General features: G+C 43.3%; 1 protein-coding gene across 13 annotated transcripts in view; it reads right to left on the reverse strand.

Moving 5' to 3' along the window:
• The window catches only part of TENM2 (teneurin transmembrane protein 2), a 1486671-nt gene that overhangs the window by 1108259 nt on the left and 353896 nt on the right, over positions 1 to 24516 (reverse strand). For all 13 annotated transcript variants that reach the window (XM_053288965.1, XM_053288966.1, XM_053288972.1 and 10 more), the window contains one exon: positions 17547 to 17851. In XM_053288965.1, coding sequence (XP_053144940.1) covers positions 17547 to 17772 — 226 coding nt within the window. In that variant the 5' untranslated portion in view covers positions 17773 to 17851. The remainder of the gene's footprint in view (positions 1 to 17546; positions 17852 to 24516) is intronic.

The following is a 24516-nucleotide window of genomic DNA, read 5'->3' on the forward strand; positions in this document are numbered from 1 at the left end:
CTGGTAGCCTGCACCCATTAGGCACTACCACCCCACCCCACTCCTTTTGCCCAGATCCCATGCTATGCCCCCAAACTGCCCCAAAGTCACTAAAACCTTAAAAAATCGCCAAAAATCAACCGTGAACCAAATCACCCGAATTTTTCATGCCCGAAATTCGGGTGATTCGGCTCGTGCCCGAAAAATATCGGGGGACATCGGGGGTGATTCAGTTCAGCCCCGAATCACCCGAAATTGTACATTTCGGGCACAGATCGTTCTGTGCCCGAAATTTTTTGCACATCCCTAGTAGCCATTGATAGACCTCTCCTCCATGAAGTCATCCAAACCCCTCTTAAAGCCATCCAGATTGTTGGCTGTCACCACATCCTGTGGCAGAGAGTTCCACAAGTGGATCACGCATTGTGTGAAAAAGTACTTCCGTTTGTTGGTCCTAGACCTCCTGGCAATCAATTTCATGGAGTGACCCCTGGTTCTAGTGTTGTGTGAGAGGGAAAAGAATCTCTATCTCTCCACTTTCTCCACACCATGCATGACCTTATAGACCTCTATGTCTCCCCGCAGTCATCTTTTTTCTAAACTAAAAAGCCCCAGGTGTTGTAGCCTTGCCTCATAAGAAAGGTGCTCTAGGCCCCTGATCATCTTGGTTGCCCTCTTCTGTACATTCTCCAGTTCAACAATGTCCTTTTTTAGATGTGGTGACCAGAATTGTACGCAGTACTCCAAGTGTGGTCGCACTATAGTTTTGTATAAGGGCATTATAATGTGAGCCGTTTTATTTTCAATCTCCTTTCTAATGATCCCTAGCCTGGAATTGGCCTTTTTCACAGCTGCCGCACATTGAGTCGACACTTTCAACGAGCTGTCCACCACAACCCCAAGATACCTCCCCTGGTCTGTCACCAACAGCTCGGATCCCATCAGCATATACTTGAAGTTGCGGTTTTTCGTCCCAATGTGAATCACTCTACACTTGCTAACATTGAACCACATTTGCCATTTTGTCGCCCACTCCCCCAGTTTGGAGAGATCCTTTTGGAGCTGCTCACAATCCGTTTTGGATTTCACTACCCGGAAGAGTTTGGTATCATCTGCAAATTTGGCCACATCGCTGTTTACCCCTGCTTCTAGATCATTTATGAATACATTAAAAAGCACTGGTCCCAGTACAGATCCCTGGTGGACCCCACTTCTTACTTCCCTCCATTGTGAAAACTCTCCATTTATACCTACTCTCTGTTTCCTGTCTTTCAACCAGTTAGCAATCCACACACGTACTTGTCCCTTTATCCCATGACAGCTAAGTTTCCTCAGGAGTCTTTGATGAGGAACTTTGTCAAAAGCTTTTTGGAAGTCCAGGTAGACTATGTCAACTGGATCACCTTGATGCACACACTCGTTGACACTCTCAAAGAACTCCAAAAGGTTGGTCAGGCAAGATTTACCTTTGCGGAAGCAATGCTGGCTCACTCCCAGCAGGGCCTGTTCTTCTAGGTGCTTTACAATTTTATCCTTGAGGATGCTTTCCATCAATTTGCCTGGAAAGGATGTTAGGCTAACCGGCCTGTAATTTCCCGGATTGCCCCTGGATCCCTTCTTGAAAATTGGTGTTACATTTGCTACTCTCCAGTCCTCTGCTACAGAGCCCAATTTCAGGGATAAGTTAAATATTTTAGCAAGGTGGTCGGCAATTTCACATTTGAGTTCTTTGAGGACTCTTGGATGGATGCCATCCGGCCCTGGTGATTTGTTAGCTTTCAGTTTTTCCAGACAGTTTAGAACATCATCCCTTGTCACTTCTATCTGACTCAGCTCTCTAGCCTCCATCCCTAAAAAGCCTTGTTCAGGAACAGGTATATGCTCAGTATCCTCTGCCGTGAAGACAGATGCAAAGAACTCATTCAGCTTCTCTGCAACCTTCATATCCTCCTTAATAATCCCTTTCACTCCCTCATTGTCTAATGGTCCAACTGCCTCCCTGGCAGGTTTCCTGCTTCTGATGTACTTAAAGAAGTTTTTGTTATTCCCCTTGATACTTTTGGCTAAATGTTCCTCAAACTCTCTTTTTCCATCCCTTATTGTCAGCTTGCATTTCTTTTTCCAGAGTTTGTGTTCCTTTCTGTTCTCTTCGTTTGGACAGGCCTTCCAATTTTGGAAGGAAGTCTTCTTCCCTTTTATGGCTTCCTTGACGGTAACTGTTAGCCATGCTGGCATCCTCCTGGACTTATTGGATCGAATAACAAATTTTGAATCACAAATTTCAGCCCGAGAAATTTTTCGGAGCCGAAATGAAACACCCCCGTTTCGGCTCTGAATTATCTGTTGTTTCGGCCCTCCATTTTGTGGCCGATAAATGCCTTCTTCTTCCCCCTCCATTTTGAGCAATGACATCAATTTGAATTTCCCGCCTTCTTGCCTCCCTTTGACTTCAATGCAAAAAGGTCTGATGTGATGTCTACTCGAATTTCGGGTCCCAGGGCCAAAAGAGTGGGGTGGTAGTGCCTAATGGGTGGAGGCTACCACCCAAATTGCAGAGGGATTGGGCAGAGGGCTGATTTTTGGTGAATTTTTGAAATTTTAGTGACTTTGGGGCAGATTGGGGGCATAACATGGGATCTGGGGCAGAAGAGTGGGGTGGGGTGGTAGTGCCTAATTGGTGGAGGCTACCACCCCAATTGCAGAGTGATTGGGCAAAGGGCTGATTTTTTGTGAATTGTTGAAATTTACTTGTCTTTAAGGTTTTTCCCCATTAGGTATAATGGAGGGTGTATCGCTCCATGTTGGGGGGAAAGGGGTGGCCCAGAGCGGTGTGGGGTTGGTGGTAGTGCAAGATAGGGGCAAGGAAGCTACCAAATTTTTTTCAAAGGATTTGGGCAGAGGGCTGATTTTTGGTGAATTGTTGAAGTTTACACGTCTTTAAGGTTTTTCCTCATAAGGTATAATGGGAGTTTCAGCAGCCCCATAAGTGCACTTCACAGTGTCCCATCTGCTCTTTATGCGGTTCTGCTCTGTCCCCTTCTGTTTTATCTGAATTCTTTGCAGCCTCACACTTTAAAGGATGGCTTTTGCCAAACGGGATACTGCCCAGCTCCCATCGGCTGTTCCCCAGGTGTCATTTTAAAAGCTGCTCTGCAAACTTTTTGATTTTAAGCTCCATCAGTCTGGTTCCATCTTGGTTCAAGTGCAGCCCGTCCCTTTTGTACAGGCCTTGCTTGCCCCAAAATGTGTCCCAGTGCCTAACAAATCTAAACCTCTCCTCCCAGCACCAATGTCTCATCCACGCATTGAAACCCCTCAACTCTGCCTGTCTCACTGTACTTGCGCATGGAACAGGTAGCATTTCTGAGAATGCTCCCTTGGGGGTCCTGGACTTCAAAATGCTACCTATCAGCCTAAATTTGGCTTCCAGGACCTCCCGACTGCATTTCCCCACATCGTTGGTGCCGACATGCACCATGACAGCTGTCTCCTCCCCAGCACTGCCTAGGAGCCTGTCTAGATGCTGCGTGACGTCCGCAACCTTCGCACCAGGCAGGCAAGTCACTGTGCAGTCAACACGCGGGTCACAAACACACGGGTCGCAAATTAGAGTGGATTCATGGTGTTTCATTGAAAATCTCATTTTCTATCATAGAATCCACACTCAGAATACTTCAGAAACAACAGAACCCTGTACCCCATGGGTTAGAAACCCATGGGGGTGGTTGGCACCCTATTTGCACTACACTACCACTCGCTCTGGGCCACCCCAGCACCCCCAAGTGCACTTATGGGGCTGCTGAAAGCTCCATGTATACCCTATGAGGAAAAAGCTTAAAGACGCGTAATCTTCAACAATTTACCGAAAATCAGCCCTCTGCCCAAATCCTTTGAAAAAATTCAGGTAGCTTCCTTGCCCCTACCTAGCACTACCAACAACCCCACACTGCTCTAGGCCACCCGTTTGCCCCCCACGTGAAGCTATACATTTGCTGACACCTCAATGCTTCTTTATGGAGAAAAACCTTAAAGATGCATAAACTTGAACAATTCCCCCAAAATCAGCCCTCTGCCCAATCACTCTGAAAATGGGGTGGTAGCCTCCACCCATTAGCCACTACCACCCCACCCCACTCTTTTTGCCCAGATCCCACGCTATGCCCCCGATCTGCCCCAAAGACACTAAAACTTCAAAAATTCCCCCAAAATCAGCCTTTTGCCCAATTCCCTTGAAATTGGGATGCTAGCCTCCACCCATTAGGCACTACCACCCCACCCCACTATTTTGCCCCTGGGACCCAAAATTCGAGCAGACGTCACACCAGACCTTTTTGCACTGAAATCAATGGAGGCAAAAAGGCGGGAAATTCAGAGAGATGTCAGCCCGAATCACCCGAATTTTTCGGGCATGAATCAGGGGTGATTCGGCTTGGGCCCGAAAAATATTGGGGGGCATCGGGGGTGATTCGGTTTGGCCCCGAATCACCCGAAATTGCTCATTCCGGGCACAGATCGATCTGTGCCCAAAACGTTTTGCACATCCCTAAAAAATATGTTAAATAAATAAATAAATAAATAATCTGCACACTAACCCTAAATAACTTTATTTCACCCATACATCCTTTCTCTTCCATTTTCTGTCTCTTCCATTTTCTGTCTCCACACCCATCCTTTCCCAATAAACCTCCTTGCACAGTCTCCTTTTGGTGTTTCTCAAGCCTAGCTCCTCATATTCGAGGACCATTTCAGGTGTCGGAATCTCTTTCTTTCATTGTTCATGCCAGATCCTCATATTCGAGGGCCATTTCAGGTGTCAGAATCTCTTTCTTTCATTGTCCATGCCAGCTGTTACCTCTGTGTCTAATGGCCCTGCCATTGCCCAGCTTTCCTCCTATTGCTTGGCCAGCACCACTCACTCTGGCCAGGCCTTGCCTTGCTGGTGGATCCAAGAGGGTGATGGTGTCAGGACCCTGAACCACTCCGACTTCTCCCGGTGTTGTTTCCCCCTTTGGGGGGCATGGGCGTGGAGAGTGCACAGTGTGAGGGATTGATAGTCTCTGATTGTTTCACATGCTATCCGTTTGTGTTCACATACGATGTGGGCATTGGACCAGTGATGGACTCTTTGTAGCCCAACTTTTGCCATTTCTGTTTGTTATATAGCCTATTATCTTGATACCTCCACTGACAGGTGAGAGTGAGGTTCAACAGACTGCTCAGTGCAACACCTCTACATTTTCTAGACATCTCCACCTGAAATCAAGCTCCAATTCCCGAAACTTTTGAGGCTGTATCCCACTAGGAGAAACGACAAGATGCCTGGCTTACTGAAGTTGACATGTGGCTGCTGCTGTTCAAACAAATATTTTTGGCTTTGTTGTGGTGGCTAAAATCCTTGCATCTGTGAGGTCAGACGCTTCTGGATATTTTACTTGTTCCAAACACTAGGTCTGACATTGTGGGAGGGGCTGTTTTTATCTCCACTAACTTGGGAACATAGAACTACTCAGTGCCCCAGACTATTTTTCAGACACTAGCATCTTTCAAGGTCAATTGAGTTTGCAAGGGGAAACAAAAATGGAAGTTTCCTAAAAGAAAGAGGTGCTTTTCTCACGATCAGTGAGAAGAGCTCTGGGGCGGTCTGTGGGGAAGGTAGGCTTAACTTACGTACCCCACAGTTGATCTCTATGCTCTCCCTGGCCAGGCAGATTGCCCGCCCAGACAACCAGCGGTTCACATGGCAGCTCCATGAGTTGGGGTGCTGGGATGCCCCGCTGCACTTCGTCCCCACCCCAGAGCTTTTTTGGGATCCCCCTCCCTCCTGAGTGTGCCAGCCACACATGATCAAAAAATGAAGTTAAGGGAGCACTAGATCCCTTAACCTCATTTTAGAGGGAGGCTACTTTGGCGGGTTTGCCACCTTGTAGCTGCTGGGATCAGGCCCAATCACAGCGGTTCACACGCACATGCAAAACCAGGTTGGGCTCCTTTAGCCTGGTTTTGCAAACGCGTGTGAATAGCCTCTGAGTGTTCTCTCCTATACCAAATTGCTTAACATGGGAATGGAATAGAAACTACCCCACCAACTACCTCACCATTCACTTCTGGGGTGGTTTTTCTTCCAATTTACATTACTATGGAAATGGGATAGAAACCACCCACCATAGAGAGTTCATTCGTTTTGGTGTGGTTTTCTACCCTGTGTCATATTTTTGTTGAGAACATAAATATCACAACTGGTCAGCGGCCATACATGTATATTTTGTGTACCAGAGTGCAGGTAAGAGTTTGACAACAGGAACATAGCTGGGAGTGCAATGGTCTGCTTGTATGCAGCTAGGGGTGAAAATCCACCCTAAAATCTGGATGAGAGTTGATGACAATCTGGCTTCTATTAAGAAATTAGTTGCCTTCTTCTTTCTATGAAGAAATTAGTTGCCACACAGCAGTGGCAATTCAAATTTCCACTCCTCACCCCACCGCAACCTGTCCACCAGTCTCACCCTATAATGTACCAGGAAAGTAAGCAATGTTATGACATTATGTCCTTTTCCTGGTGCATTATTTGGGGGTTGGGAGGCAAATGGGTGCATACTTTAACTGTAGAAGGCAGCTGGTTTCTTCAGACAAGCCAGATCTTTGTTAAAAGATCCCCCATCCCAGGGCATCAAACCGATGCCAATTATTGGCTCAATGCAAACTAGAGCATCTACTGAATTGTGTGCATGATCCAAAAATCACTTGGACAGGACTGATAATTCAGCCTATTCACAGCCCTCATATATGTACTGTTAAAGTGAAGTTTTTAAAAAGTAAGAATTGTTGCTATTTTATTAAAATCCTTACAAGTTCATAAGTGTTCTGCTAACTATAGTTTAATTAAAGCAAGTAGATATAAATAAAAGCATCTTCCAAAATACTGACCTGATATGAAAAAAAATATCTCTAAGGTATTTGCTTTTGGACTGGCTTCTATATCTTGTGTCAGCAGAAGAAGCAAGAGAAATTACTAAATTATTAGCATAAAGGTAATTAAGAGCATTTTAGAAAGGGGGAGAGGATACACAGATATTGACACTCTGTAAGCAGTTTCTAAGATGTTAAAATGTAACTGAAATTAAAAGCAGACAAGTGAAATAATTTTCATATTAAAATGCTCAATTTGAAAATACTCTTAATTTCTTTGAAAATTTGAAACACAATCTTTTCTGCTTTTAATTTCAAGATATTTCAGGCAAGATATTTCAGCAATGGATTATTATCTTTCTCAGTCGAACCAACACAAGGCAAAATATGTCTCCCAAGAGAATATATTGCTTTGCTCAACAGCCCCCAGAGCTGTGGGATGCTGTGCAACCTAATCAAACAAAAAAGGCAGCCAATTATCCTGCTTTTCATAACCAGAGAACCACTGTGGTAGAGTGGCTTGAGTATTGAATTAGAACGGAGGTTCAAATTTCCACTGCACCATGAAGTTCACTAGGCTACCTTGTGGCACTTATACTTTCTAAGCCTAATCTACCTCACAGGGTTGTTATAGGGATAACATTGGGGGAATGAATCTTGCATGTAAGGTTTTAACTCTTTGGAAAAAGGACATTTTTTTAAAAGTGCTGTACCAAGGACTGTTACTGAGGGATATCCAGGAATTTGAGCTCATGCATACTATTATAATCTATCCATAAATTCTGTGATCTTGATTGTGATGGGATGCCAAGCGCATATGACATGAATAATATAAGGGGAACAGAGGGAGTTTCTCAGTGGCTGATGCACAGACAGAAATTCCAGCAAATGGTAAACTTATCAAAACCAGAACATGTTTCAGAAGCATTATGAGGTCTTTCTGATAATGCTGTTGTTTCGATAGGGTAGTGGCTGGTTTCTCTGAAGCCATTTCGATTGTGTCCTGATGCTACTGCAACAGTATATTAAACCCATGTTTACCCATCCTGAGCTTTTGGAATGCTGTGGGCTATCAATTCAAACGAATAAACAGCTTTTATATCCTGCAGTTGAGACCTGTTGTTGGAACCATCTGTTGTTCCAGATCCCTATTGTGCCAAACGACAGGCAGACAGGTAAAACATGCACCTGATTCAGATGTTGAAAAGGAAAGCCTCAGGGGTGGAAAAATTCCTCTTGGGCTTTATTTGAAATATGTGATATCCTTTCATAGGCTTCCTATGTCTATCAGCGGGTAACAAAAAGGCACTACACTTCCACTCTCTGGATGCTGCAAATACAAAATCAGAAATTCCCCATAAGATGATGCTAGGGAAGGAGTAACATCTCAATATATGTTATGTTTTGCTATAGGACCAGTGGTTCCTTTGGTCATATAATGGATGTGGTGTCAGTTGGTGCCCATTGGGGCTGGGGCAGAGCACTGTGCAGCTAATGGTAGGCAGAGCCAGAGGCTAAACAGTAAGCAGGGCTAACAGTAGGCGGGTCCAACCCTGAGATAATTTAAGTGGGGTGCAATCACCAACCCATGGCTTTATTCAATTTATTAAGGTGTTTACTCTTTTCAACAAAAAACTCCATCATTCACACCAGCACTTGCTGGCTATTTAGTGTAAAGGACTCATGCCCTTAGATTGATTAATGGTTGGTGTCAGCATTGAAAGTAGCAGCACCCTTTCTCTCTGAAGACCACATTCCTCTTCTTATACTCAATGACTCCCTCACTTCTATCAGTACTACCGCCATTACTCTTCCTCAACAGAATCTCAGCTCACCCAATTCAGGACAAGGCTGAGAAGAACAACTTGTATACTCCAAAGGAGGAATGGTACCACTAAGTCCAGGAGGATGCCAGCATGGATAACAGGTAAAGTCAAGGAAGCCATAAAGGAAAAGAAGACTTCCTATCAAAATTGGAATGCCTGCCCAAATGAAAGGAACACAAACAGAAAGGAACACAAACTCTGGCAAAAGAAATGCAAGGTGACAAAAAGGGAGGCAAAAAAAGAGTTTGAGGAACATTTAACCAAAAGCATCAAGGAAATAACAAAAACTTCTTTAAATACATCATAATCAGAAAACCTGCCAGGGAAGTGGTTGGACCTTTGGATAAGTGTAAAGGATTATTAAGGAGGATATGGAGGTTGCAAAGAAGCTAAATGAGTTCTTTGCGTTGGTCTTCATGGCAGAGGATACTGAGAATATAGCTGTTCCTGAAACAGGTTTTTAGGGATGGAGGCTAAAGAACTGAGTCAGATAGCAGTGACAAGAGATGATGTTCTAAACTGTCTGGAAAAACTGAAATCTAGCAAATCACCAGGGCTGGATGGCATCCATCCAAGAGTCCTCAAAGAACTCAAATATGAAATTGCTGACCTCCTTGTTAAACTATTTAATTTATCCGTGCAATCAGGCTCTCTACCGGAGGACTGGAAACTACCAAATGTAACACCAATTTTCAAAAAGTGATCCATGGGTGATCCGGGAAATTACAAGCTGGTTAGCTTAACGTCTGTTTCAGGCAAATTGATGGAAATAATCCTCAAGGATAAAACTGTAAAGCACATAGAACCACAGGCCCTGCTGGGAGAGAACCAGCATGGTTTCTGCAAAGGTAAATCTTGCCTCACGAAACTTTTGGAGTTCTTTGAATGTGTCAACAAGTGTGTGGATAAGGGTTTTCCTGTTGACATAGTACACTTGGACTTCCAAAAAGCTTTCGACAAAGTTCCTCATCAAAGACTCCTGAGAAAACTTAGCAGTTATGGGAAAAGGGGACAAGTACATATGTGGATTGCTAACTGATTGAAGGATAGGAAACAGAAGATAGGGATAAATGGAGAGTTTTCACAATGGAGGAAAGTAAGAAGTGGGATCCCCCAGGGACCTGTACTGGGACCGGTGCTTTTTAATTTATTCATAAATGATCTGTTATTTATTTATGTATTTACTTATTTGATTTCTATACCGCCCTTCCAAAAATGGCTCAGGGCGGTTTACACAGAGAAATAATAAATAAATAAGATGGATCCCTGTCCCCAACGGGCTCACAATCTAAAAAGAAACATAAGATAGACACCAGCAACAGTCACTGGAGGTACAGTGCTGGGGGTGGATAGGGCCAGTTACTCTCCCCCTGCTAAATAAAAAGAATCACCAAGTTAAAAGGTGCCTCTTTGCCAAGTTGGCAGGGGTTAGAAGTAGGGGTAGGCAGAAGAAGAAGTAGGGGTAAGTAGTGAGAATTAGGGGTAAGCAGCGAGGTGGTCAAATTTGCAGATGGCTTTAAGAGGGGCTTGGATAACTCCATGAAGGAGAAGTCTATTAATGGCTACTAGTCGGACGGCCACCTCCAGCCTCAAAGGCAGGATGCCTCTGAGTACCAGTTGCAGGGGAGTAAGAGCAGGAGAGAGGGCATGCCTTCAACTCCTGCTCTAGGCTTCCAGTGGCATTTGTTGGCCACTGTGTTAAACAGGATCCTGGACTAGATGGGCCTTGGGCCTGATCCAGCAGGGCTGTCCTTATGTTCTTAACAACCGGAATGGGGGCTGGAATCTTAACCACCCACTTGCAGATGATAACTGTTTACACACAAGTTGCATACCACTTTAAAATATCACAATGTATATGACAACACACAAAGCTCACTAGTTTCTGTTCCTCTCACACAACTCCTTTCTCATTCATTCATTCATTCATTCAGCACATTCACATCACCAGGTGGTTTACAATAAAACCAGTTAGTGGGATATACTTGTAAATGCTAATCGGGCAAGGATTTCCCTTTACAAGTAAGGAGCATTCCCTAAGGCGGGGGTGGGGGTGGGTTACTTCCTGTGGTGGTGATGGAGACATCAGAAGGATGGGCTCCTCCTAACCTACTCCTGGTCTCCTGAGGACCAGCCTAGGCTAGCTGCAGCCCAGTTCAGGCCTCTGCGCATGTGTGGAGGCCAGAACTGAGCCGCTGATGAGCCAGGTGGCTTGGTAAAGGAAAGGGAGTGTGCTTGGGGCCACACCAGGCAAGTGATGGAGAGTGGCGTGCCAATAAGGAGCTCCTTACCTCTCTCATAGCCCCCACCTGGTTTGCTCAAACTGGGCCAAGTTTGGTTCAATCATGGACCGAACACCCCCAGTTCAGTCCGCAATTGAACCACCCCCAGTTCAGTCCACGATTGAACCCCCAAACCAACCCTGGTTCAAGGTGAACCAGCTCAGGATGAACCATTCATGCACACTCCTATACCTTGAGCCTAAGCTATTTAGGGCTTTATAGGTTATAACCATCCCAGGAACATAATGGTAGCCAGTGTAGTTCTTTCAATATAGATATAATATGGACTCTTCAAGATGACCTGGAGAGCAACCTGGCTGCTGCATTTTGTACCACTTGCAGGTTCTGGACTATGTACAAAGGCAGTCCAACATAGAGTGCATTGCAATAATCAAGTCTAGAGGTTACCAACATATGTAATACTGTTCTGAGTTCATTCATCTCAAGAAATAGATTCAGCTGACGTATCAGACAAAGGTGACCCAATGCAGCTCTGGCCACTTCCTCAACCTGAGTCACCAGAGAGAAGTTTGGATCCAGAAGGATCTTCCAGACTGCATATCCATTCCTTCTGGGGGAGTGTAACCTTGTGTAACCAGGCAGATCAAAGTTGTCTCCTGAGTTCTGACCCTGCACAATAAGTAACCATCTTATTTGGATTCAGTCTCAATTTATCTTTTAACAAACCATTTCTCCCTCCCTCCCTCTTAATATAAAGCTGCTGGTATTTGTCCTTGGGCTGCAATTCTATGCACCCAATAGCTACTTAGAGGAAGTCCTTTTTAGTTCATTCAGACTGTATTTTGAGTAAACTGTATAGTATTGGGTTGTAAGGCTGCAATTCTATGCAACATTTTCTTAAGCCCTTCCAAGTAAACAGGTATGGCAGATTGTGATCAGCAGATGCAGTCTCTCTTCTTCTTCCTACTCCTTCACACACACACACACACACACACACACACACACATACACTGACCCAAAGGCATTTGATGACAGGCAGAATACAGGAGATATATTTTTCACACAACACATAATCAACTTGTGGAATTCTCTGCCACGAGATGTGGTGACAGCCAAAAACCTGGATGGCTTTAAGAGGGGTTTGGATAACTTCATGGAGGAGAGGTCTATTGATGGCTACTAGTTGGAGGGCTGTAGGCCACCTCCAGCCTTGGGGGCGGGGTGCCTCTGGGTACCAGTTGCGGGAGAGTAACAGCAGGAGAGAGGGCATGCCCTCAACTCCTGCCTGTGGCTTCCAGCAGCATCTGGTGGGCCACTGTGCGAAATGGGATGCTGGACTAGATTGGCCTTGGGCCTGATCCAGCAGGGCTGTTCTTATGTTCTTAAGGGCTGAGTCCCTGAGTTGTGGGGCTGTGGGAGCTGTCAGGGTACCCCCTTGCCTCCACAGTTTACCCCTCAGCACAATGATGCAGGGAGCCTTGCTGGAGCCAGGCACAGACACTCAGCCCATGCAGCCGACAAGCACGTTCTTGGATGACCCAGCTGGGTGCTTCTTTCCTCTCCCTTATGACATCCAGATGAACTTGAACATGCCAGTGGACTGTTATCTGTGAAGTGCACAATAATTGTAAGTAAAGACCTATGTTGGCTCCTAGTTTATTTCTGGATGCAGTGCAAAGTTCCAATTTTTATCCAGTAAACCTTGCATGGTTTACTTTAGGGATATCCTCTCTTCCCATAAGATATAGAAAGTTCTATTTCAAGATCAAAAAGTTTGTATGTCAACACATGGGGTTATCACACAGAGGGCCAGATCAGCAATATGTCTCCACCCAATGTAGCCCACTGCATGAAGAGGAGTGAGCGAGTTCACGCCTTCTTGCTCATACTGCCCATTTCCCCAGCAATGACCTGGCATGCAACAGTATTCAACCTTAAAATTCCATTGTATGAGGGAAATGTACTGCACTTCTTGTTTCCTTCAAACTGGATATACACTGTCAATATCTTTGCAAAGGATTTGTAAGTAAATGGGCACAAAATTAGTATTATTGTAAGAAAAAATAACTGTAAGGAGTAAAAAGAATGGAAACTAAGATACAGAACAGTTGACAAAGACAGCCACTGAGGCTATTCACATGACATGAGCTGCCTGGGTTACCCCAAGCAGTTCGTGTCATGTGGAGTGCCGGGACTTTGGCTGATCCTTGTGAGATGGCTTGTTAGAAGCCAGTTAGGGGAAAGACTGCGGTCAGGGCCAGGCTGGCTGAGGCCTAGGGAAATTGTAACTTCTAGCTTCTGCATGTTGCATCCTGTTTGAAACCCAACTTGCACAAACAAGTTGAATGTGACAGCCTGGCCACCAGAGATAAGACAGGTTCAGGGGGAGGTTGAGAAAGGGCCTGCCAGTAGCACTGGGCATAAACCAAATCACAAAGAATTCCAAGAAGTTGAGGCGAGAAGCGAAAGTTACCAAGTCAAGTGGAAAAGTACCCATCTGAGAGGCCTAGCAGGACAAAGGAGAGGATGTGATGGATATGTTGCACACAAGAGGATCGTGAGACTCCAGATGGAAGTCATGATCCAAGGAGATCGGAGATGACCCAGATGATGAAGGGACACTTCCAGATGTCCAAAGCTACATCCAAGATGAAGCGGAAGGGCAAGAAGGGCGGACTCTAGCAGAAACCAGAAGGTGCTATCAGGATCTTCACACACACCGCTCACTGCTTATCCAGTTTAGGGTATAAAAGACAGCCAGATTCTGACCAAACATCAAAATCCAGTTCACTGTACTCAGAGGAGTATCTAGGGAAAATAGCACCTAGGGCAAGCACTGAAATTGTGCCCCTTGTCCAAATATCTGATACCCATCTTTCAGATAACTTTACCATAATATCAGCTGAAAAATACAAGTCAAGCTCATTAAGCTTTTAATATTTCAAGAACTATTTAACAATGGACGTAGCCAGACCAAAAAATGCTGGGAAACTACAAATTTCAGTATGCTGGGGCTCATGAAATACCCAAATACTATGGAGGTGTACTTGGAAAACTAAACAGAAGTGTCTGTCTAATTCTCTACTATGCATCGTAGCATCACTATTACATAAGTTTTAAAAATAAATGGAGAATTTGACTTTTCCCAGATACTCTGAAAATAATTAAAGGATATGCAGAGTAAACACTGTGACTGCTTGGAAGATATTCTAGTATTTCAGAAAGACAGTTAAAATGAGAGAAAGAGAGCAAGAAACTCCCCATGGGACTTAATACTAAGGATTTTGCACTGATTCAAAGACAAACTCGCCATTAATAGCCATATTATTAAGACATCACATTTAACTCACTTATCACAAGAAGCAAAGTAAGAGCAAATGAATACAATCCTAGCTCATAAGCTTCAGCTCAGTATTCACAAGCCCTGATTCTCTGTACATAGTGCCAAACTGAATATGTGTACAGTGACTTATATTAAATTTAAAAAGGAATTTTTTTTACCTGTAGCCCCTTTGGGGGGCTTCCTAAAGGCTGTGGGGGGTCTGCAAAGGTTCCCCCTCCCCCTGCTGGCCTCCAGGGCCTCGCAGGGACCATTTACAGTGGCCATTTAAAAAAAAAATATTTTTTAATGGCCACTGAATACTAAATGGCTGCTGTGCATGCTCAAATGGGCTCTGCGAGGCCTGGCATGGCCTAGGGCCTCACAGAGGCCATTTGATCATGTGCAGTGGCCATTTTGTTTTTGGTGGCCATTTAAAAAAATTTTTTAATGGTGCCCCCTTCAAGTGGCGCCCAGGGCACGTGCCCTGCCTGCCCCACCCTAGATACGCCCCTGACTGTACTGTTGGTCCTCTCTGGAAGCATGCTGAACCTGGTTAGCTCGGGCCTTGGCTGAGCTTGACCTAATCAAATGCAGGTATAATAGATAGTTTAATAATTGCTAATAGAAGGTTTTGGGGACAACTTAGTGCCCTATGTGAATATCATATATTGGTCTTGTTTTCTTGCTGCCTTTTTTAATTATTGTAATCGGACTTATTATTTGCCCTGTCAAATTTGTGTGCATCTTGTTGTGTGTGGAAGCACCAAAGCTTTGCAGACTTAAAAAGTTGGTGGTTCAGAGGCACCCCAGCTATCCGTAATCCAAAAAACCATAGTTATATTGCATTATCATTGAATATCTGAGTATATACAATTTATCTGTGAAAAAGCCTCGGTTTGGTTTGTCATTTAGTACTCTGGTAATAAAAGCACATTCTTAGTCACATCTTGGTTCTAGAAAGGGGCCACTTCTGGCCATCCCAGAGCCAAAGCTAGGGACGAATAAGTGTGGGTGTCTCGATCAGAAGCCTCTTTCCCCACCTTTAGGACTATGCTTAGAACCAAACAAGTCTTCTAATGTTTTAACCTGCAATTTGGCTGTTAGGAAGGGAAATCCCAGTACATTCCCAGTTTGAGCATACATACACATCAAGGAATATGTGTATAACACTGGCTGCTCCAAACCTTCGGAGCCCAACCTTTAACTGAAGTAGAATGACCCAATTTTACTATGGTTCATTCTACCTTGGAAGAAGATCCGTGTGTGCAATTGCCGCTGGGTCATCGGGCTTCACCCTGGCCCACCACCATTCTAAGCAGTGGGCTGGAGGGAAAGAGTGGCCTCGCAGAGTGGAGTGGTGTGGCTGCAATAATGAGAGCAGCCACTCTGCTGCTCATGAGGTGCACTCTGAGATGTGGGAGGACTTTGTGCTACCAATCCCAGCTTGGCACTCTGTCGCCATGCCAACTGTCTGGGCACATGGCATGTTGTGGGTCTGCCCTGGTTGCATCTGAATGGGAGACTTGATGTGTAAGCACTGCAAGATATTCCCCTCAGGGAATGAAGCCGCTCGGGGAAGAGCAGAAGGTTCCAAGTTCCCTCCCTGGCTTCTCCAAGATAGGGCTGAGAGAGATTCCTGCCTGCAACCTTGGAGAAGCCGCTGCCAGTCTGTGAAGACAATACTGAGCTAGATAGACCAATGGTCTGACTCAGTATATGGCAGCTTCCTATGTTCCTATGAGATAACTGCCGTTTTTGCGGTGGAAAAGCAGGTAAGCTTCTGTCTTCCCTCCACCCTTCTTAGCCCTACAGCTAAGGTCATGAGAACGACCTTGCTGTTCATATAGTAAGTATGGTGGTAAACAAGTTGAAGCACTTATTTCATAAAGAAGAAAGTTTCAGTTTTTTTCAAATTAAATTGATCAAGAAAGATAAATAAATAACTAAACAGAAATATATAAACACAGTTTTAGAGCTATGGAACATGGGAGAATTTATACATTATCAAAAGCATCTACTGACTCCGATCTGAGCTAGACACATGTAGTGTATGCAATTGAGCAGAAGATGTTTAGCAGATGTATAAGGTATTAGGTATGCATAATGGGATAAAATTAAAGGCTATGTTGAACAAATATTTCAAGATGCAGAATCTTTTTAGACTCTGAAATGCACTTTGTTGGGCAGACAATCTCTTAAGAAATCATTTGCCTGAGAGTCATCAAGTAGGCTAGGAAAAACACTAGAAACTGCTTCCTTGGGACCAGTCTTACAAAGGATTAAGTGACTGAATAGAATCCAATCAGACTTTTGGATAGCTGAGAAATTCAGCAATAGGATGGATTAATACACACAAACACATTTCTTGCATTATGGCTGCACTATATTTTGATAGCCAGATTGTCCGAAACCTTTCATGTCACAAATATGAGCTGTGTTTGCTGTACTTAAATAACTGACACTCTGAAAATATGAGACATGGAAGCATAATTTATCTGCATTTAAAGGAATATGCAGGGAAGCATAAGTAAAGGAAAGAAAACATTTCTAAATTTGCTTCTCTAAAAGTTATAGAATGTGGCATTCTGCTAAAATATAAAATATTTTGTACTGAAACAAGTTTTATGCATTCATAAGAAAAGAATTATAGCAATCTCACTTTTAATATGGGCTTTTTGATTTTTGTGAGGAAATAAAAATTACCAACAAACACAAAAGTAATTAGATGGGTCTCCTCCCTCTATTTTTTATACAATTAAGTGCAAGGTAACTGCACTGACAAAATGATATCAAAGAAAAATGTACATTCATCACATTTCAGTTACACTTTCAGTTACACTTACAAGAGGGGGGCAATTACAAAGTACCTCATAGGTTATTATTACGATAAGCTAATCACAATGTTTTACTCATCTTAGCAGTACAGCTAGTCCCACAATGAAATAAGTAGTGAATGCCTCTATAACACATATAATGAACCTTGCTGACATAATACAAGGTTATAATATTTGGGTTTAGTCAGAAATATGACAATATAACAGCTGGATAGGAAACGTTAATATCTGTGTTAAAAAGAGAATTCAGAAAGCCATTTTTGCTTATGCCTAAAACCAAAATATTCACAAATTGGCATCACAATTCAGACTGATTTTTGCGCTGAATCACAATGAATCACATCTTTCTATACAAATGCAAAGTAGCATTTAGAACATTTGAAGATGGTGTTGCAACAGATATTCTTCAGACAAACACTGGAAACTTGAAACATACCTTGTCTTGGAAACTCATCAGACTCTCTGTGAACTAGGTCATTAACTCGATTTCCATAGTGCATTCTGGTGTCATGATCATAAGCCTTCAATGTCTCGCTTGAACTATAGGACTTCTGTGTAGGTACTCTGCAGTCTTCACTGTCCAGTGAAGAACTTGTATAACGACATTCCTTCCCACACCTGCCTCTTGTCAAAGAGCGGTGCCTTCGGTCTTTTATATCCATAATTCTGGGTCAGAAGAAAATTAATCTTTTCTTTTTCAGTGAAGTGAAGCTTTAAGCATGAGATTGGTCACTTTACCACCTACAAAAAGATAAAAATAATGGTTAATGGTGAAGTGGAGATATTATTTTGGATTTTATATTACTTCATGAATGAAAAGGAAACACACATGTAACACAGGATTTTAACACCATACACAGAGGCATTCTTACCCCTGGACTTCGGGGCCAAAGTCCAGGGCCTCCACAGCCCCTGGGCCCTGCCAAATCCCCTTTAGTCCCGGGTGGTGTGGTTGCCCAGCCAAGCATTATGATGCTTAATTTGCAGGAGAGGAGGCGGGGGCTCCAAAGGCTTTTAGGCCCAAGCTCCAAAAATACCTAGGCGCACCTCTGACCATACATTCCTTTAAAATGCAGCCAACCTTAATGGAAACAAATGGGTAATTAACCCTAATGGAAACAAATGAAAGAAAATCAGTTTAACTTCTTGAGTTATGTTTTATTTAAACTATGCTTTTATTGAAGAATTTAAAAATTGATAAAACAAACTTCTGTAATCTTTTTATGTATGCATGTACAGTGATAACATAACAGTCCTTTGACACTGACATTTGTTATCTTTTTCAGTTTCCTTCCATTTTAAAGTGTGCAAGCCTATTCTGAGCAATCACTCATTCCTTGTTTTCCTTCATACTACACCAAAGACCTTAACTAAATAACACCAAAGGTTATGAGATAATTTGAGATCTACTTGGGCTAGAGCTGCCCTTCCCAGGTAGAGCTGCTCATGAGAACCACTAGGACTGGAAGCGATTCTGGTGCTCCTCAGCTGGGTAGCCTGGGTTTCTTAACAGCCTAAAAGTGAGGTTAGAGTGTGTGCCCCTCCGCCCTCACAGCCTGGTTATGTGGGCAGCCAGGCAGCTAGCACTGGCAGCTCCTTTGGGGCCACTGGCTACCATGGAAACGATAGTGGCTGGGGAAAGAGCGGCATGGCCTCCAGCAACTCCACTATGCACCATGTTCCTCATGCATTATAGGATTCTTGGTAACGGAGCTTCATTTCCCTGGCTTTCAGAACACTGTGCCATCATGTGCATGGGCAAGTAGCAGAGTGAGAGGATCACCGCGCTTGTGTGGGGGAAGGTAGTAATTAATCTGCCTGAGACATGTTTGTTCTTTGTTCCCCTTCAGTTTATCACTCTGAAAAGAAACAATTTAGGAAACCAGGAAAACCAGCTGTTCGAAGTTGCCTACATGAATATTACATTCTGTGAATTCTTAAAACCATAACAAGTGTATTTTATAAAAGCGTGAAAATTAATATGGTACATCCAAAAGAAAAAAAAGGGGGAAAAGAACAGAAAACCAAATAACCATCATTTTCTAGGAAGCCCCCCCCCCGCCCAGCTTCTAAGGTTGTTCACATGATCAGATTGGTAGGCTGGGGGGGGGGGTAAGTGGGGGGTAGGGGAGGCAGGCTCCAATATGCTTATTCCCATACAACTGAGCACTTCTCCTCACTGTGCCAATCACACGCTCAGATGACTAGTGAAGGAATGATCAGCAGAGCTGGGATCTGGAGGAGCCAGTCCTCCAGTATCCCACAATACACCATGCAAGGAGTTTGGTACATTGGGGGAGTTCCTCGTGGCTGGGTGCGCCTTCTGCCTGGCTCTATGGAAGCTTGGGCTGTCAGTACAAAACCCGGGGCTAGCATTGCCATACCCAGATAGGGCTGGTTGTGAGAACATCATTGTACTCCTTCCTTACATTATCACAAGGTTTAAAACCTTGCAGCATTCCAATTGGGGGAGGGGTGTCAACCTTGATATATTAGACAAATGTCTATATATGTGCATAATAAGCACATGGGCTGCACAATTTTGATATTCAGGATGTATTTATAATACTGGAGGTTTTGCTTCAAAGTCCAAATTATAATGTTGAAATGTATGTTCAAGGCATGGGGAAAGTTTATGACAAATGGCCATAGGAGTACTTGGGTGTTCTCCCTCTGATCACCTGAATCTGGAAAACAGAAGCCGATGTATAAATCTTTAAAATAATATTTAGTATTCATATGCATCATTTATGCATCCCAAGGTTTTTACTAGAGATGTGCAGAATGTTCTGAGTCAGAATGTTCTGAGCTCAGAACGGATAGTTTCAAGTCTTCCGAGCTCAGAACAGAACACCCCTCATTTGAGGGGCGTGTTCCAAGCCCAAAACGGAACAAGCACTTTCTGTTCAGGTCAATTCAAACATCATGTCACTTCAAATATCATGGTGACCCATACAGAACAAGTTCGTATGGGTCACTTCAAACATCATGGTGTCACTATGGCCTGGATAGTTTACAGGGCTACTATCAGGCTCATCTGACTTAATTTTTTTAACATAATGAGGGCAGTGCTGGGAAGTTGTATTGGTGAGAGAGGTACCTTTAACATTTAATTAATCCAAGCTCTTACCAGTGGTAGAGGATGGTGCTGGGGGTGGTGGTGAGAGAGGTATCATTAACAGTAAATTAATCCAAGCTCTCTTACCAGCGGTACCGACACTGCAAGTCGTGGCAGTGTTCTGGCCGGCATGTTGCATGGCGACATGTTTCTGGAGTAAACTTGGCCTCCGTGCATTCGTGGAGACTCTCCAGAGATGTGCTGCCGAAATGCCAGATGCCAGCTGGAGCAGTGTCCTGGACATTTATTTCTGCTAAATATGACAACCACCACTTTGAAAGATGCCTCCTTGCTCAGTTAGCAAAGAGGCATCTGTATGAATAATGGCTTTGCTGAATGAATAATGGATGATGTATAAGGTAAATGAGATGAAGAAAATGGTGAAGAGTGGGAAGAATATCTTAAGGTAACTTTGAATCAAGCTTCAGATTTAATTCATGAGTAGCCTATTCTCTTAGTGCATTTGTGAGAACTGGCTTATTGGTATTTATCATGCTATATGCAAAAGACTCCCCATACCATAGTAGCAAATGTATGACAATCTTATAGTGGTGAAATGTTTGGTAAAATCAATAAAGACAGAAGAAAAACTGTGTATTCTGATCCAAGTTTTTTGTTTTTGTTAAACTATTAATTCTTCCTTCTTGCATGAAAAGAACAATTATCTACTGCTACAGTGTTGTTAAGATAGATGAAATAATTTAACATTGCATAATTAACACAATATTGTTAAGCATGCTTTAACAATTTTGTGTAATGGATTTATATCACCAGAGAATACTCTCTACTGAGCTACAACTCTAGAAAAGATTTTTGATCATGATTGTCTAAATTGATTGTGTTTCTAAAAATCAAACAAGTATAAATGGCTGTGCAATTGATTTTAGGGACCACAACTGTTTTTCTTGCCAGTCACCTTCATATCTTCAGAAACTTTCAACCTGTATTTTCGATTCATCTCCTCTGATTGCACACAGACCCAAGGAGACACGGACACATAAGCGTTTGGTGGAATTGGCCACTTTATTAGGGGTAACAGATTTCCATAGTGCCCGCAGGGCACGGCAGCTGGGATTGGCATTCAACAAGCAACAGTGCGGTCCCTAATGGGTCGGCCCACCACATGGCCACCCTGGCCTAAAAGCCCCATGGCGCAGACACCTTGGCTCCAGGCGGCCCACCTTCAGGAAGGGGGCGCTCTTCGTCGCCGACCTAAGGTCAAGTCTCTGCAATTAACGCCACCCATCCGATGCTGTCAAGCCATACGGTAGGGTGTCGTTTGCAGAGCGGTAGGAGAAAAGCAGCATCCCTGATCTGTCAAGCCTCAAGGGATCCACCCCTCCTCCTTACAGCTATAAGCTTACCTAAGGTGCCGCACCGCTTTAGCAGTTAACCGCCGCACTGTGCCCGCATACCCCCAGATAAAGGCGACCATCATGTCTATCCGGCTGACTATCCTACCCGTTGAAGGATGTTACTAATAATTGGTACAGGCTGAGGCAGGCGAAAAAATGTGCACGCTAAGGCCAATCAAGCGTATACCCAAAAAATTCCTGCCCGGCCCCAAACGGCGACCAGCGAAGCCCAGCCTATGTCAGGGGGAGGGAGGGAGGGTTGTTTCTAAAAATCAAAGTATAAATGGCTGTGCAATTGATTTTAGGGACCACAACTGTTTTTCTTGCCAGTCACCTTCATATCTTCAGAAACTTTCAACCTGTATTTTCGATTCATCTCCTCTGAATCCCAACACCTGTCTAGGGCACTGCAGCTGCAAGTGCATGCTGTCCAGTGCATTGTGGTGCTGAATACACAGAGATTGAAAAACAGCAGATTCTCTCCATATGCAATGTTTTTTATGGGTCAGTTCAAACATCATGGTGTCACTAGCCAATGATGTGGATACCTTACAGGGCTCAGGAACATGGCTGTTTGTAACAGGCACCTGTTACAAACAGTGCCAAATGCCAGTGCCTCACTTTGAGGTTTCAGCCCTGCCTTCATTTAAGTATGGCCTGGCTATGAGCTCAAGGCTAGCCCTGTATATTCCTGAGAAGGAATGTATGTATGGACTGCCATAATATAAGAACCAGCATGGCTTCACCATGTCTGCTACTGCTCCTCTTATAAGTGTAGTGCTGCTGAAAGGAATGGAAAACTCTTTGGAGAACAGACATTCAGTTGGAACCAACACTTGCCCCCTAACAAGGTTACCTGACTAGGTTTTTATGCTAAAAATTATCATCATCATCATAGTTCATTTAAAAAGAACTATTCTATATACAAATATATTCAGAACATTGCCATGTAAAATGTGCTCACCATTTGCTTAATTCTAGAGAACTGCTTGACATTGTGAACACTTTTCTAAAAGTGAGATGCAACTACAAGGGTTGACCTCAAAAAGGATTACCACCTATAAAGGGGTTAAGCAAGGTGGTGTCATCTTTATTTTTAATTTTTATACTAACTCTTCCAAAATTTTAGACAACTCAAATTTTTATCCACTAAAATTGCAGGAATTAATATCCCCATACTTTTGCATGCAGATACTCCAATCAATCTTTAAAGAGCTGTGAGATCTATAATTCAATACAGTAAAGAGGACAGGTTGGTTATCAACTTCCAAAAATAAAAAATCATGGTATTTGCAGAAACAGTGAGACTGCAAAAATGGATTGTTGAAGGAAACAGAATGGAACAGGTTCCTAATTTTAAATATCTGGGAGAAGTTTACCATTCCAAGGGGTTTGGAAGTACCATATTGAGCATGTTAATACAAATGGCACTAAAAACTTTGTTGGCCATTAAGAAGTATTTTTTCATGAATGGAGGAGAAATAATTCAAACAGTTTTAAAGTTCTTTGAGGTTAAAACCCTGGCCCAAGTTCTATACAGGGCACAAGTGGGAATCTGTATTAATCAGGATGCCATAGAGATAGTTCAAACTAAATTCTCAAGGACCATCCTTCCTGCCCCTAGATTCGTGTCTGATGTAGTACTCAGATTAGAAACTGGGATGTCCAGAAATGAAGTGAGGGCTTGGAGGTATATTTTGGTTCAGCTGAACTGAAATCAGTTCATTTCCACCCAACAGGATCAGTTTCACTAAACCTATCAGATGAGCACTTGTCCAACTGGAAGTCTGAAAGTGCAACGTTATTTTCATATGGCCTTTCAATAGAGCCGCTTACTTCTCTAGGAAACTATCAGGACAAACAAGTATTTTTCCAGAGGCTGAATGATATGGAATACCAAAATTGTCTGGGCTGCAAATTTTGCCTGGGAATCTGCACATTTAACACTCACTTTCCCCAAGTTGCAATAGAAGTTATTTAGGGATAGACACAATGTTCTCCCTTCTGCACTTTTGCAGGGTAGATATTCTAAAGTGCCATTAGCAGAGCAAACTTGTCCATGTGGGTCGTCGGAGATCAAAATGATACAGCATATTTTGTTGTATTGCCCCCTTTATAAGGACTTTCACATGAAGTATATCACTCCCTTTAGTTGAAATGTCTAGGTAGATTGTATGGGTTTTATATCACATTATTTCTTTCTGATACAAACCAATTTATAACTTGTACGGTGGCTATATTTTGTGAGGCAGCAGTGAGAACACAACAACAAATGACTTAGTCACGATCCATTTGGTTCTGAATGGAGTTTTTTCCTTAAACTTTGTAGCTGATCTTTGATTGAAGATAAAGATTATTGTTGGAGAATGGCTTCACATTTTACCCAAAAAACCACCTTCTCCCACATAAATTTGGGGCCCATGTCCTGTTAAGCTCTTTCACTGGAGATTTGATTGTACCACCTGTTTTCATTCCACCATCTCACAAACATCTGGATTTTTATGCAGACCTGTGCTTACCTCCTCCAAGTGTTGTTTTTTTAAAAAATGAAATCTCTTAGATGTCTTGCCCTCCTTTTCTGCTTTTTATCTGTGTTTTTTAAAAAATGAATATGGCTGACATTCTTACTAACAATGTGTATGTGCAGCCAACACACACATGCACACACGCATGCACGCACACTCAGTGCTAGCAGCCCCACTTCTTCATGAATTTGATACTTTTGGGGGGGGGCAATTTTTGCCAATCCTCCCGCTCCCCAGAAGCACTCTATGTGACCCAGAAGTAAGCCTGAGGGTCACAAAGCCTTTTTTTCAAGAACCTATGGGTCACATGAAGCATTTCTGTTGGGGGAAGGATGAATTGTCAAAGAATGCTCTTTCAAATGCACAAGAACCTGCACTTACTGTATAAGTAGGATTGCTAGCACTGAG

The sequence above is a fragment of the Hemicordylus capensis genome, chromosome 2 (genome assembly GCF_027244095.1).
Source record: "Hemicordylus capensis ecotype Gifberg chromosome 2, rHemCap1.1.pri, whole genome shotgun sequence".
NCBI classification, from domain to species: domain Eukaryota; kingdom Metazoa; phylum Chordata; class Lepidosauria; order Squamata; family Cordylidae; genus Hemicordylus; species Hemicordylus capensis.